Here is a 16,107-nt window from a genome sequence, read left to right on the forward strand (position 1 = left end):
GTGCATTGACTGCTCATGGGAGGGGCCTGTGTGGAGACTGGACGGTGTGAGTCAAGTGTAATTTGTGAAAGGTTTCCATTCTGTTTCCGAGGCTGCAATTGGCTGTAACTGTTCCTCAGCCACATGCCTGGAGACTTGTAACCGTGAGACGGTTTGATCTATTGAAAGCTGGTTTATGAAGTTAGAATATTCCCTGGGGCCGACCACTGATTACACAGGGGTGGCTGATACTCAACCAATGCCAATTGATACTGAATTCTGGCTATTTATTTAAATCTTTGTAGGTCCATAGATAGGTACATGCTAAAATGGGCTGTGTAAGAATTATACAAAATGCCCCCTGGGTAACACGAGTCAAAGAATGCATTGTACAAGCATCCGCTTAAAAACAAACCTTCTCAAAGGTGATTCAACTGCCTCCTTGCAAAAGAGCAGCCCGGAGGCCACGCTGAAACACCAGACAAACTTGGAGATCTACAATAGTAAAACAAACCCCAAAACAACCCATAAACCCAGCAACATTTCCTCCGACACTTCCGACTTCACCCACAAGCTACAGACTTTCCCTGCTTGGCACTTTTTCCCTTTTAAAACAATAAACAAAGAAAGGCACAATTCCAAGGAACTGGTCTTGGTGCAGAAACAGGAATCCAGGGTCCATCCTAGGACTTTCCCCACCATGAGCACCAAACCCAGCTCTAGGGACAGGGATAGGGACAGGGACAGGCCTTTGGCAACAGGGCTCCTTGGCTTGGAGAGTCCGAGCTGTCCAGCAGGTTTGGACCATGGTTGTCTGCATGTCCTTTTCAGCTGAACTCCCGGCCAGGGAGTAGGATGGGGGCCACTAAGGTCCAGAGATAGAGGAGGAGACCAGCCCAGCTGGACGAGATCTTCACCCAGACTGCAGTCCATGGACTCGTCATCGTCTGGGAACCTTCATCGGGCCTGAAACACCAAACATAAGCCCCCCACAGTCAGGTGAAATCGGGGCACTGCAACGTACCGGGTAGTCTAGTTCCAGCTGGTATTTCCTGCCCATTCCCCTGCCCGTGCCCAGCTCTGTAGCTGGGAGAGAAGTAAGGAACTGAAGCCCTGTACCCAAGTGGATAAGTTGACTGTAGGGGTCAGTCATGCATGGGGCAAGGAGCGTGGGGGATTCCCTTAACTGGGACTGCACCCGTTTAAATTCACACCTTTAGTTAAACCGGTGCTTCCCTGGTCACTCCACACCAGCCCGCGTTACTGCCAATTGAAACCGCCTGCCCCCACTTGCCCTTGCTGCCCCATGGACAGCGAGAGCCGGACCCGGGCCCAGCTGGGGAGAGCACGCTGGACCCGCACAGCTGCTGGGGAGCGAACGGGGGTTCACTCTGACGCGTGCATTGGCAAGACAGACTGTCAGCGAAGGGCTGCCGGAGCAGGGACCCGAGAAGTGCCTGAGTGACTGCAGCTTTATCAATAGCGAAGGAGAGAGAGAGAGGGGAGGGGCAGGACGGGGGCAGCGACAGACACATCTTGGGGTCCCAGTTAGAGTCTCCAACAGCCAGATCATCCTGACTTACCCGGGAGCCTGCAGAGCCCCCCTCCCCCCCCCCCCCCCCCAGGACTCTCACCAGAGGTCAGGCTCCATTGCAAGTTCCCCGCTCGCGTGCCTGGCAGAGTTCAGCTGAGGACACCTCCAAGGGGACCCAGCCTGCACGGCTGCTGCAGCTGCTCTGCACTGGTTACCAAGGCAACCCTGCTCTCGTGGCAGCGCAGTGTGTGGGGGGGGGAGAGGGGGGAGCCTGCCGTGGCCGCATGCCCCCAGCGAGCCAGCCCAGAAACTCCACGTTCAGAGCAGAGCCACAGAGTCGCTTGGGAGACTGCACGCAGCTAGGGCTTGCTGATTGGCTGGGAAAGCTGTCAGTCACACCAGGCCAAGAACGCCTAATACTCATCTGCCTCTCGCCGGAGTGGCAGGGACAGGATGGGGAAAGGCATGGAGCCTTGGGCCGTATTACCAGCTCGGTAGCCAGCCAGGGGGAAACTCTCCCGGGGCAGAGGACCAGTGCAAGGCCTATGCACCACTCAAGTCCTGCTGGAGCCTCACAGGGCTCTGCCTGGCATGAATTTCGCCTTCAGAGATCTCTTGCTATGGTTGTTTTGGGAGTGTTTGTCCCTGTGCCTCTCAGTATCTGCGCTGTGGGCTCAGCGGCACGTTTACAACACAGATTGCGTCTGGGGGAGCCTTCCCTTGCCCTTGAAATCAAAGGTGACTCAGTGACATCATCGCTGTTTGATGGGGAAACCGAGGCACGGAGCAATGAAGCATTTTTCTTGCAACGCAGATCCAGGAATAGACCCCAGGTTCCCTGATTTCCAGCCCAGCGCCTCACCCACCAACCCATCAATCCCAGAACACGAGGAGATTGAAGTGCTTCAAGGATAACCCCGTTGCCTCAATGCAGGCCTAGCCTTTCCTGTAAGCAGTAATCAGGGGTCTGATGCTTCCTTAGCCCTGTCTGAGCAGGAGGGAGAACAGCAGTCAAACCATGGGCTGGGGACACAGAGACTCCACAGACTGCTCCCTCCACCCCAAATCACGGTGGAAACGCCTCCGCACAGCCAGTCACTGCTGAGGCACTACGCTGGGCTGCCAGGAAAGCCTGATCCCATGAAGGCGTCGCCCCCTTCTCTGCCCTGCAGCCCCCAACCAGAAGCACTGGCTCTTGGCACTCGCAGCGGGACCCCAGTGCGGACTCAGAGGGCGACGGTGGGGAGCTCCTACCTGTACCAGTTTGTGAGCGTCATCATGATGTAGAGGGAGGCCAGGAAGAGGCAGATGTGGAAGAAGGTGTAGTTGTAGGCCACGCCGTCCTGCTCGTTGTCATAGGCCCGCCGCGCCCCATCTTCCACGCCCGGGTCCCCGCCACTCAGCATGGCCGGGCTTTCCTCAGTCAGCATCATCTTGTTCACTTGGCTGTGGTCTGAGGAGCGGACGCTGAGAGCAGAGACATCAGGGAGAAGTTAAATCCACTGCAGAGAGGCTCAGAAGCTCTATACTCCTGCTGGCTTTGGATGATGTCTGCGGGGGAGTTCCCCTCCCCTCCTCGTTCACCCCTCTGGCTCACTCACAATGAACGGGGTCGTTAGCCAAATACCACAGCAGGCCAGGCTCTGCCCTCAGTTACATCTCGCTCAGGGGACGTCTCTGTCTAGCCCGGGCTGCACGATGCTCAGGAGAAAGCCCTGTGTGGGGGGCGCTGCCCTGGAGCTCCCAGGCCGGCACTGCTAGAACGCCTCACGCCAACTTCCGGAGACCCCCTGCTCTGGCTGCTCCGCGGCAGGGGACAGGACGAGAAGGAGCCAGGGGGGCTCCCCGCCCGGCGCAGAGACTCGGGCAGACACACTCCCCGTCGGCCATGGCAGGAGAGCTGCAGCAGCCTCAGCCCTCACCTGATGAAGAGTGTGCACAGGAGGAAGATGACCAATCCCACAATGCTCGGGGCATCCCACCACTGAGTCACCTGCCCGTCAGCCACGAGGCCAGCGGTGCTGTTCCTCACCAGGAGCGTGGGGTTACAGTACTTGTCTGAAAAGGAATTCAAAAGCCAGCATAAGCAGCAAGACCCTTTCCACCCACTCGGGCCTGCAGGGGACTGCGGCTCTGGCAGGTGGCCCTGGAGACCGGAGAAAAGGCACAGCGCAGTAACTCCCTGCTCCTCCTCCCACCATCCCAGCAAACCCGGCCCTGGCAGGAGAGGGGGTCGGGGTAATGCACTGACCAGCTCGGGGACCCCTGCGGCGGTTGCTAGCAAAGTTCGAGGTGAGAGCCAATTGCAAAGGTATTTGGTGTGCGCTGCACCCCGCTTATTTGACAGAGACCTGTGTCCCTTCCCCCACCCCAACCCCAGTCTGCTTTCCAATACAGACCTGAAGGTGAATGCCCGACAATACTGAACGACCCCGACCTCCGAAGCTGAGACCCCCTTCACGCGCTGGAATGCGGGCAACGATCCTCATGTAACTGACAATTTCCACCCACTCAAAGGCACACACACGAGCCCTGGACTGGCGCACACCCTACACCCACTGGGCTGGGTTGGATCTGGGCATGCATCACACTACCCAGCCAGTGGAGCCTCTCGCTACAACTCACCCGCTGCAGGGCTGGAAAGGGTCGGCCCTGAGCAGCAGCTACAGCTCCTGGGACTCGCCGGCTTTGGTTCTAGTTTGTAACCGGCAACAATCGCCAGCGAGGGGAGCTCAGTGCATGAGGGGCAATGAAGCCAACTGGACGCCAGATAGTAAAAGGTCACGTAGTCATTGGGAGAGGGGAGTGAGCAGGGAGAGGCCCTGGTCAGAGGGGTTAGGAGACAGACACCCCCTGCATTAGCCTTCCTGGATGGGTGCGTGCCATCCCAGGCTGCTCCAAGGCCACCTGCAGCCTGTGCTGGCCAGTCACCTGCTCCTTCGCACCCTACCGCGCCCTGCTCGTCAGAGAAGCCGGGTTGCCGAGCTCCACGGGCAGGTCTCCCCAGAGGCTGAGGCAGGGTTCGCGTGATTCACCCTCGAGACACCGGCCGAACGCCCTCGAGCGCCAGCGGCACTTACTTGGTACGTTGGCCAGGGCTGACCAGGTGATGAACAGGGTGTAGAGGGTGATGATGGAGGCCTGCAGCAGGCCGGAGTGAGGCTGAGCATCCTGCAAAGGCAATGAGCAGGTCACTCAAAGTCGGCACCGTCCCCAGCACAACCAACCACCCGGCTCAGCCCAGCAGGCAGCATCACCGCCAGCCCTGGCAAAGCACCAGGCCCTGCCAGCCCAGCCCAGGGCAATGCCAGCAAGAGGCACCTTCCTCCCAGGACTGCTGCTGAGTGTGCCCCGGCACAGCTAGGGCTAGCCTGACCCTGCCCAACAGACCCCGAGCGACCGGACTAGCCCCCTGTCCCAGACAAGCCACCGATTTCAAGCCCAGCAAGTCTGAACGGAAAGCACCAGATGCTTCAGAGGGAGGTGAAGGAACCCTGCAGAAGCAGTTCTGGGATAACCTGCCCAAAGGAAGTTTCTTCCTGACCCCAAACAGTCAGTGGTTGGCCTATGCCCTGAGGCAGAAGGCTTTATACCCCTACGTAGTGTAACTGTCGATACGCTCATCATTCATAGACATGGCTAACCCCATTCTGAATCCTGCTAGGCGCTTGGCCTCAGTGAGGTCTTGTGGCAGCAAACTCCGCAGGTTAATTTTGTGCCGGGTTATTGGAAGCATCAGACAATCCTGCGAGACGTCCCCGCCCAATCCTGATGACACTGCAAGCCAGGGGTCCTCAGTGCTGCGCGCCAGGTGACCTCCGCTCAGCAATCTGGGAGGCTGGCCCAGTGTTGCCGAGCAATGCCAGCCTATGGCACAGCCTCAGAGCATCACCAGATGTCCCGATTTTATAGGGACAGACCCAATTTTGGGGTCTTTTTCTTATATAGGTTCCTATTACCCCCCACCCCCGTCCCGATTTTCACACTTGCTGTCTGGTCACCCTAGAGCATCTCCACCCTTCCCCATCTCACCAAGCCGGATGCCAGGAGGAGCAGAAGTTCCCTTCTCCTCTTCCCCTTCTCCTGGCAGCTGCAAGGAACGAGCGGATCCCACAGCAGGGCCCCAGTCGCTCTGCACTCCCCATATCAGGCAGCACAGAGCGTGACAGACACAGGCAGAGTGCAGGGAGCCCAGCACACGCTGAGACGCTCTATATGGCCACACACAGCTTTTGAGCCATGATCTGAGCAGCCTTGCTGCAGACCATTGCTTGAATATTAACTCTGCTTCCAAGAGTCCATCACTTCGGCCAAGCCAGCAGAGACGGGTGCTGGCCCCCCTGGGGGGAGGGGGGTAATCGGAGAAGCTGGCTCCACCGCCCACCACGAATGCAGGCTGCAGAGCGTGCTGACTAGCTCCGATTGCAGACAGTGGCTGGCTGGCTTGGCAGGACTGAGGGGCTCTGTTATCCGAAATGGGGTTCTCCCCCAAGAGCGAAGTCAGGGGAGGTGTTATCTGAAAGCAGGCCAGAGCTGGGGCTGTCTCCATGTCAGACGAGGGGCTTTTGTTTCACAGAGGCTGGGCTGTACCGACTTCGGCATCAGTAACTCATCGCCATTACGAACTGGGCCTGCCGTTGCGCCAAACCCATGCGTGCAGCTCAACCGCTGTTCCCTGCTCAGCCACCAGATGGCGTGCGAGCTGCAGGGGGCGGAGCAGCCTGTGCAGCCCCAGGCTTCCAACAGCCGCCCGGTTCCCCCCTCACCTGGATCTTGGGCAGGACGGACACAACAGAGGCGATGACGCAGAAGATCAGGTTGAGGCTGATCAGCACCTTGTTCTCCGTGCAACCGTCAGGCTTGGTGTAGTAGACGTACAGCAGCACCACGGCCGCGAGGGAGACCGCGTAGAAGATGAAGGTGAAGATGAAGAGGGCTGGGGAGGAGAGAGGATGGAACTGGGTGCAGCGCTCGCTGGGGGCCTGCACAGGGGGGCAGAACCTGGCTGGGCTCAGAGTTCAACGTCACACGCCCTGCCTGGGTTTCACGCGCCCTGCACGGGTTTCACGCGCCCTGTGAAGTTTTGACCTGCTATTGGTTACCCGAGATCCCTAGAACTTACAGGAAGGGGTTAGTCTGTTTTTGTAGCTTGTGTGTGGTCACTTTCCCGGTCTTTCTGCACAGTCCCACAGCTGTAGGGAAGAGAAACGCTACCGGCAGGGAAACGTGATCCTTAAGCCACCACAACGGGCAGGAGCAGGGTCTCACCCAACTTTTAGGCTGATTGGATTTTAACACTAAAGGGGCCCCATCAACTTATCTGTCCCATTTCACGAAGAGACAGGAATCTCCGTGGGTGGATGGATCCGAATAGGCTCCGTACAGACCTGCATACCAGCCCTTGGCGTTGCCTTCATTCGCATTACGAAGCCAGATCTGACTCCAGGAGTGGGCAAAGTCAATCAGGAGGACGAGCTGGATGAGGATGAAGAGGAAGGACCCCACCACGCCGAAATAGAACCACACTGGAGTGGGGAGAAAGAGAGAAAGGAGTTAATGCTGGGAATTGTTATAAGTTCTTGATAATACCAATGAGTCCCTTGGGGATGAAGCCAATAGAAGAGACTTCTTCCTAGCTTCTCTGCCCAAGCACTGTGCTTGCTGAGGAGACACCAGCTCATGCGTGTCAGTGATGCAAGTCCACAGTGCATCCTACCGAGATGATCTCTGCACTGAGAGCAGCTCCAAGGAGAGACTATGGACATCCTCTGGGATACAAGGGAAGGTTCCCATTGCAGAAGGGAGTGCTTAAGATTCGTCAGGCTTTAGGCCAGCTTCTCTTCTCCCTCAGCCCCCACCCCGCATGCTGGGTCCTTGGCTAAACTACAGAAGAGGTGTGCTCTTAACGGGGGTTTAAAACGGCAGGGAAGACACTGCAACTTGGCTTGTAGCACAGGTTAAAGCCTACGTGGGAGCCAGAGCTGAACTCATGCTGCTATCCTGAGTTAAAAGCAGAGTTTCCAGGTCATCACTGCCATTTTAACCAGACTTAGCTAACCTGAGTGAAGGCCACAGCTTCGCCTGGGTGGAGATAAGCCCATACCCGCTTTTACCCCATTAGCAGGCAATTACACATCTAACGAGGCTAGCTTGGCCCTCCCCAGATATCTGTGGGTTATCCTAGGGCTCAGCTTAGAGCATTAGTTATTATTTGTATTGCACTGGAGCCTATGAGCTCCGGTCACAGAGCAGGGACCCGCTGTGCTAGGCGCTGTACAAACAGAAAAGAAAGACGGTCCCTGCCCCAAGAACAAACATTCAGGGAGTGTTGGGGCAAGGCGATTAATGCCTGTAAAGACCTGGGTTAATCAGCAAAACCAAATAAGATCTGGGCCCAGCAAAGAGATGTGGCAGGGTCGGGGAGGATGGGACCAACCTGGGGGAGCTGCAGGACTGGGCAATGCCTCACACTGCTGTTCTGGGGTTTGAAGAACTAGCTTGAATTTGTGAACCTGTTGACCTGTAATCTGAACTCACCAACCAAGGGAGAGTCAAACCACCAGTGTCTCGGGCTAGAGAGCAGCTCGCGCTCCCTCTCCATTCTGGTCAGCTGGATTTTTACCACTTGCTACCGGAAGAGCCTCCATCCAATGCTCCGGATGCCACCTTTGGCAGCCTCTTCAATGAGCACCCAGCAATAGACAGACCGGTCTGCCAGTCCGAGATCAAACAGCCCAGCGACAGAGTCACTGTAACAATCAATTACCCTCGTCTGAGACCGCACTAGAGACAGCCACCCCCGCCCCTGCACCAGAAAGCCAGGCTGGGACCCCAAGGATCCCGCACCAGGCCGCATTATTCCAGTTAATGGAGCTCTCGCCCTCCCTGGTTCCTTTCACAGCCAAGCACAAGCACGCTAACCGCACGGATGAACCAGATTGGGAAACACATGAACCCTTCTGTCCTGGAGAGTTATTTTCTTCTGTCGCTCTGCTGCCAGCGTGCCCATGTGATCAGACACAGAGCACTGACCCTATTACCTCCCAGTCTGCTCCCAAAGGCGGAGGCTGTGCCAGGGGCTAGTTAGATTTTTTTTCCCCAAATGGGAATTTTGCTTTGGCAGAGAAATGGGAGATAATTTCCTGTGGCGGGACTAATGGATGTTCTGTCCCCGCCCCGGCTAATGGAGGGGTTTGTTTTTATATTTCTATCACACTCACGTACGTCATCACTTGCTGATTCACAATGCGAACAACTCCAGCTAATATAACGGGCAAACAAATTCACGTTTACTGGAAGAGTGAAAATCATCCATCTTCCTTGAAAGCAATCGCTGTAGCACAGCTGCCTTGGGGGAGGGTCACTACGGACTCTGGGTACGTTCTCCACACGCCTCCTTGCTCAGTCGGCTCCGAAGCGATCGCACCCATCGTGGAGGGGGCATGTGCAATCCCACGGGGACACGGAAAGCTCCCCCGGTGCCTCCCCACTCCCATCACATCCCTCTCGCAGCACTCGGACTATTCCCATCCGTGGCCACTACCTAGGAAACTGGGCCACACTGACGATGGGTCAATAGATTTTACAGCATGTTGCAGACAGGAGTGAGGGTGTATTACAAAGGCTTATAAGCACAGCAGTAGAAGCTGTTGTAAATGGTTATAAGCAACTTCGTGACCCCCGGACCATCTGCAAAGGATTCAAACATAGATGAACGCTTCATCCACAGAAGCGTAATATGAAGCATGAACAGAAAGGGTGCATGACAAGCCCAGGGCCAGAGGACAGCGCTGTAACAGACACGGCAGCAGCGGGACATGGGGAGGTTTAGGAAGTATACTCAGGACACAGCTGGTCCCCACTCCCACCTTGAAGGGCTTTCTCCATGCTTCCAAGCCCAGCACTGAGAACTGCTGCACCAGACTGATGAGCCGGTATTGTTAACAAGATCTGGAGCCATAAAAGCCCTGCTCTCTCCGGAGAGAGGGATGCTGGGAAATTTACTCCGACCACAGAAGGCAGCTGCGCTCTAGGTAACAACTTCAGGAGCAAATAACCGTGTCCGCAAAACAGGAATGCCTTGGGCGGAGTGCAATGGGGCCGGCCCAAGAACATGCAGCCATAAGGCAGCTGCAAAGGGACGCACTTTATCAACCAGCTTACAGTTGCTGTGCATCTTGCAAGACACCATGTTGTTCCACCTGTTAACTCTTCTGGCTTGTCTACGCAGGGAAACTGACCAGAAGAGCTATTCCAGAATCAGAATGTCCACCCAGGCAGCTATAGCAGAATATCTCTAGTACTGCAAATTCACATCCTACCTTATTCTGGATTAACGCCCCTGTGTAGACCAGCCCTTACACAAACAAGAACCAGTTGCTGAGACACAGAATACAGCCAGGCTGGATTACAGCAGCATCAGTACTGGGTTTGCTTCATAAGTTACTTCTTGCTGTTGGTCAACTAAGCTATCTTAAAACCCGCCTCAGCCACAAGGAGAGAGCCATCTCCCTTCTGTGTCCTATCCTGGCTCAGCAGGGTGCACACCCACCAGCAGCGACTTTCCTATCCATGCCAGGCCGGGCGCATGAGCAGTTAATAAGGCATTAATACCATGCTTCTGTAGCTAGTAAGCACCACTGCCCTCAGCTGGGGGAAGTGAGCATTGCTCAAAAGTTTGGCAACTTGGTAAGGACACTCCCCGTGTTCCTATGTTGGTGATTCTCGCTCTTTCGTGCCAGTGAGCATGACAACGCTCTGACCAGCTGGTCAGCAAACAGCAGCTCCATTTCAGCTCCGCTTGTGTTACTTTTGGAGCCGATGGCTAATAGAGCTGTCCCCTGTGCAGTACGTGGAGCTGAGATGCCATTTGCATGCATGAGTTACTGCTTCACTACAGCTCAGAGATGAAGGCTTTGTCTGCACACAATCCTGCACTGGTACAGATCCATGTATGGGCACTATTGTTCCAGTTTAATTTACACCTGTTCCTAATCAAACTAAACTAAATGAAATAAGCCTGGTTTAAACCAAAATAAGAATGTGGCACCAGTATAATTAAATCGGTTTAAACCCACACCTTTAAGCTGGAGAAGTTCCGTGTATCGACAAGCCCAGAGAGGAAGTGAAGAATATGATGGTGACTGGCCAGTTAAATTATCTGCCTTGCTCCTAGTTCAACAGGCAATGGGCATTTTCCCTTCCCTGCATCAGAGGGCACTAAGCAGCAGAACCCTCAAGTGCTGTAGTACTTCTTAACAGTCAAAAATCAGGGGAGGGGGGGGAGATTTTAAATGTTCTGCCAGAAATCAGACCTTCCAAAGCACACGGTGTGTCTGTGAGCTATTTGTATGGCAGCATTTTTCAAACGTGGCCACCAAAGCTTTTCTTGTGGCCACAGGTTCTTGGGCTGTGATTGGGGTGGGTGGGAGGGGACACACAGCGCCCCCCCCCCAACTCCCTGGTGCTCCTGGATGCACTACTTTAGTGTTGGTTGCTGGGGCCACCAGCAGGGGTTGGGCCCTGTCCCCCTCTGCAGATACCTGGGGCACAACACTGGAGGACCAGGCAGCCGGTGAGTTCCCCATTTGCCATGAGGGGGTGGGGCTCGGGCTTTGGGCTTCAGCCCTGAGTGGTGGGGCAGCAGGCTCCGGTCGTGGGGCTTTGGGCTTCAGCCCTGAGTGGTGGGGCAGCAGGCTCCGGTCGTGGGGCTTTGGGCTTCAGCCCTGAGTGGTGGGGCAGCAGGCTCCGGTCGTGGGGATTCGGGCTCCAGCCCTGTGTGGCGGGGCAGCAGGCTCCAGTCGTGGGGATTCGGGCTCCAGCCCTGTGTGGCGGGGCAGCAGGCTCCAGTCGTGGGGATTCGGGCTCCAGCCCTGAGTGGCGGGGCAGCAGGCTCCGGTCGTGGGGATTCGGGCTCCAGCCCTGTGTGGCGGGGCAGCAGGCTCCAGTCGTGGGGATTCGGGCTCCAGCCCTGAGTGGCGGGGCAGCAGGCTCCGGTCGTGGGGATTCGGGCTCCAGCCCTGAGTGGTGGGGCAGCAGGCTCCGGTCGTGGGGATTCGGGCTCCAGCCCTGGGCTCTGGAGCTCCATGGCGGCAGGCCCCAGGCTCCAGCCATGCAGCTTCAGGCTCTGTCCCCCCGCTGCCTCCCCTGGCTACCCACTCCCCCACCCCTATCGCCCCTGGCCCCCGCTGCCTTCCCTGACCCCCATCCAGGGCCTACTTTGTCCCCAGGCTTGCTGGGGCTGAGTAAGTCGACTGCGAAAAGTGATACTTGTGTGTTTGTTAATATCACTTTTCACAACAGACGTACTAGCTAGCAATAAAAAAATTGCAATCATTTGGACGTGTATATGTGCCTGTTTGTTTTGTTTTTCCTAAAGCTAATTAAGTATCTCAGGGAAAAGTGTGAGAGCCACTCTGAGGCCACCAAATAATTTGTCCCGAGAACCCCTGTATCTATGGTGTGGTTACCCGGGGGGCTCACATCCAATTCGAAACAACACTCATTCAATTGAGATGACTGGCTCTTTTATGTCCTACAATGGGCACCCCGGGGCACTCACCTCCACCCAGGTGTAAGGCCTGCGTGAACCAGCATTGCACCAAGGCCCTGAGCTACCCAAAGCTGGGCTCCAGCAGACCACCAAGGGAAGTGGGCTTGAGAGGCCAGGGACCTCGCCGAGAACATCCCGATATTGCTCAAGACTCCAAGGAGCAGTCTGTAAGCACTGACTTATATTAAGGCACAGCCGAGGTTGCATGTAACATGCGGATAGGCATGGATGGGTTTATACATGTACGGGTCTTTACCTGACGTGAACAATCCACTGGGAATATAGAAAGCGCCCACTGTGATTCCAATCAAAATCAGGAATTTGAAGAACCAAAACCTGGATGGGAAGACAAGAGGTAAGCAAAGCCACCTGAGACCGAGGAAGGGAAGCAAACTGGTGAGCCCCATCTGGGCCGAGTCCTACGCCCACTGACGCTCTTTAATGCTACTTGGCGTTGAACCAGAGAACAGGACTGCAGTTGACTCATGCTATTTATAGTGCACAGAATCTATGGCAGGTGTTGGCTTCCTGCCCTGTTTCCAGTCAAATATAAGTCACACTTCTCGCTGGTCAGGAAAATAGTTACCTTTAAAAACACAAAAAATCTGCTTTTGTACATAAGCTGCTCTGTGATTGGCTTGGAAAACAGAATGTTTACATGCAGCAGCCAATCAGAATACAGCTATTAAATAATGCTAGACAGAAGAACTGTTCCTTTCTTGCACCAGCATTCACCAGGGAAAATAATTAAAGCTCCAGTCAGCATTTTATGGAACAGAGCAGTCATAGATCAGTGACGCCTGCTTTCAATGAGCAAGAACTGCAGTATTTATCTAGCAGCGGGAGGCTATTACCCTGCAGTAACGTCTGCTTCGACCGGGAGAGCTGCAGGGAGTTCAGGGCCAAAATTTAAAGTGTTTTGTTTATTTTGAGAGAAAATGTTACATACCTACCATTACGAGATTTACCTTTGCACCAGTTCCCCTGCAGGGTCTGCAAACTAAACAATGCAATTGGGCTAGAGCATGAGAAACAGAAAGCAAAACCGGGGCGCTGCCTAGTTATTGGACTCAATATCCTTCCCTACAAAGGGAGTGAATCCTAATTGCCTTCATTGCAGGAAATCCTTGGTGAGGTTCTGTGGTCTGCATTAGACAGGAGGTCAGACCAGATGATCTCTTTCTGGCCTTAAAAACTAACCAGCAGATTCCCACCAGGGAGATGAAAAAGCATCCGCAACATAAAGCAGACAAGATTTTTCTGAATGACTTCATTGCGAACAATCAGTGGCTCCGTTCGTAACATGCCAAGGACATTTTAAAATAATTGTGACTTAAGTGAAGTGCTTCCTGGTAACATCAGCGAGGCGAGAAGTCACAGTAGCCTCACCCATTCTGAATTGCTGCTCTGGGATCCTTACTGCTCCTCACGCAGATCATGATCAAGGCGAAGAGGAAGAAGAAAGCAGCCGTTGCAAAGCACATGCGGTACACAGACTTATGACCCAGGAAGGACTTGCAGTTGACACGACCTTGGATGCCTAGACTTGAACTGCCTCCTTCACAAAAGCCAGGAAGCTGGTACAAGGAGAGACGGGGAGAAAACGGTTCTGTGAGCACCTCAGAACATCCTCTCAGAGCAGTGCCTAGAGACTCCACCAAGATCAGGGCCACTGTGCTAGGCACTGAATTTATACAGAGGTCTTGTCTACACATGAAAATTAACCCAGAATAAAGTAAGGTGTGAATCTGAAGTGGATTAATGATTCCAGAACAACTGCATGTGTGGATGCTCTTATTCCAGAATGAGTGCCTCCAAATTAGCTTAACCAACTTCCAAAAAATAAGTGCATTCAGCTGATTTGGAATAAGGCATTCTAATTCTGGAACTGAGTTAATCAGGAACAGCTATTCTGGAATAACTCCCCATGTGGACAACCCCAAAATAAGAGTCAATCCATCCCTTGAGCTAATAGGCAAAACAAAGGGATAGGAGGGGAAGTGACCTGGCCAAGGTCACATAGCAGGCCAACAGCAGAAACAGGAATAAAATGGCGGGAGGGATAGCTCAGTGGTTTGAGCATTGGCCTGCTAAACCCAGGGTTGTGAGTTCAATCCTTGAGAGGACCATTTAGGGATTTAGTTGGGGATTGGTCCTGCTTTGAGGAGGGGGTTGGACTAGATGAGGTCCCTTCCAACCTGAAATTCTATGAACTCTTTCCTCCCATATCCCAGTCCAGTACCCTAGGCACTCCACCATGCTAGGTAATTGCTTTTCCTTTTTAACTGGGATTGTCAGGGGAAATAGGTCCCAGTCTTGCAAGCAGCTCTGTGCTGGCAAACCCTTTACGGGCTCTGTGCAGAGGCAGAGTTATTTGCAGGGCCAGGGGTCTTTAATTCTCTACAAGTTTAGGCAAAGGGGGCTGGTAGCCAGAATCTGACTGGCTTCACAATGTCCCTTTGTAGGGACAAAGTTCTCACCAGAAACGTAACTGTTCCTCTTTGGGGAAAACACTTAGTCAACGTGCTGCTGGCGAGGGTGTAGCTCAGCAGCCCTAGAGGGTGCAGCCCACAAGACAGGGACAGTTCTGGCAGTGGGGGTATCATCTCCCACCAATGAGCCTCAGCCTTAATATGGAGTGACCACTTCTAGCGGTGGGGGGAGGGTGAGTTAAGATGCACATTTTTAACAGCAAGGGTGAATCTTCCCACGGCATCTGAAGACTGGCTGTGGTCCTGAAATACATCCCCTCATTTAACCACAAGCGATTGGCCTCCACGCAGGAATTACAGGGTGACATTCTAAGAGCTGCATAACACAGGGCAAATTAGATGAACATAATTTAGACAATCTATTAATTCACAAAAAGAAGAACAGGAGTACTTGTGGCACCTTAGAGACTAACAAATTTATTAGAGCATAAGCTTTTGTGGGCTACAGCCCACTTCTTTGGATGCATATAGGAATATGCATATAGCTATATGCATCCGAAGAAGTGGGCTGTAGTCCATGAAAGCTTATGCTCTAATAAATTTGTTAGTCTCTAAGGTGCCACAAGTACTCCTGTTCTTCTTTTTGCGGATACAGACTAACACGGCTGCTACTCTGAAATCTATTAATTCAGTCTTCATGACCCGTTGGTTACTCAGCCAGTTACAATGCCAGGACGGGACTGAGGCAGCATGGCCCAATGGACAGTGAGTTGTGAGAACTGGGTGATAGGTCACGTTGTCTCACCGTGCCTCAGTTTCCCCATTTGAAAGAAGAGTTAATAACACCCTGTCTTTATAAAGCACATTAGGATCTATGGGCGGTGGGAAGGGAACATTGAGTGCTAAGTATTAACATAATTTTTCCTTTCTTCAGTGTCAGAGGGCTTCAATATTTAAATCCTCTTTCCCCCTTACGTTTTCTGACACCAGCCCCCCCAACCTCAGTTCACTCCTGGTTTGTGCCTTTGCTCAGAGGTCCCACGTCAGTGGGGTGGGGCAGGATGTTGGAAATGCTGCTTACCTTGTGTAGCTGTTCTTCCACCCCAGGTATGATCATGATAATGGAGACCAGCGTGCCCAGGAACAGGAAGAAGGTGAAGATGAGGCGGGAGATGGTGGAGTTCCTTGTGGAGGGGCAGCAGCCACACAGGAGGCAGGGAGCTGAGCCGCACAGACATGACACCTGGCAATGGAAGAGTCAGACTGAGCAAACAGCGCAGAACAAGAGATAGTACCCGGTGCCGTGGCCGATGCGCTTCCTGCCACGGGAATAGAACCTGGACTCCCCTGTCCCTGCCCCCAGGAAGAAACGGCACCTGGTTGCCTAAAAGAAGAGGGCTTCCCTCTGTCGCCCCAAACCTAACCGCGAGGGGCCATTATACAAAGGGGAAGGTACAGGCTAGGCAGGTATGACAAGGTTTGGCTGATGGGCAGAGCCCAGGCTGAGAGATTCTAAGGCCAGTCTGACCTGCATCACACCGGCCTGAGGACTGCTCTGAGTTCAGTCCTGGATGAACGGAGCAGATCTTTTACACAAACGTCCAATGGCT

The 16,107-nt window shown here is 54.1% G+C and overlaps 1 protein-coding gene across 1 annotated transcript in view; it reads right to left on the bottom strand.

Annotated features, from left to right (window-relative positions):
• Positions 1–245: 245 nt before the first annotated feature.
• The window catches only part of SERINC2 (serine incorporator 2), a 30,945-nt gene continuing 15,083 nt past the window's right edge, over positions 246–16,107 (bottom strand). Inside the window, exons 2-10 of the mRNA XM_054011812.1 lie at positions 15,579–15,740; positions 13,455–13,642; positions 12,322–12,401; positions 6,901–7,038; positions 6,280–6,449; positions 4,594–4,684; positions 3,436–3,571; positions 2,768–2,980; positions 246–945 (exon numbers count right to left, since the gene is read on the bottom strand). Of these exons, the coding sequence (XP_053867787.1) occupies positions 807–945; positions 2,768–2,980; positions 3,436–3,571; positions 4,594–4,684; positions 6,280–6,449; positions 6,901–7,038; positions 12,322–12,401; positions 13,455–13,642; positions 15,579–15,740 (1,317 nt within the window). The 3' untranslated portion in view covers positions 246–806. The remainder of the gene's footprint in view (positions 946–2,767; positions 2,981–3,435; positions 3,572–4,593; positions 4,685–6,279; positions 6,450–6,900; positions 7,039–12,321; positions 12,402–13,454; positions 13,643–15,578; positions 15,741–16,107) is intronic.

Source organism: Malaclemys terrapin, chromosome 22 (genome assembly GCF_027887155.1).
Source record: "Malaclemys terrapin pileata isolate rMalTer1 chromosome 22, rMalTer1.hap1, whole genome shotgun sequence".
Classification (NCBI taxonomy): Eukaryota; Metazoa; Chordata; order Testudines; family Emydidae; genus Malaclemys; species Malaclemys terrapin.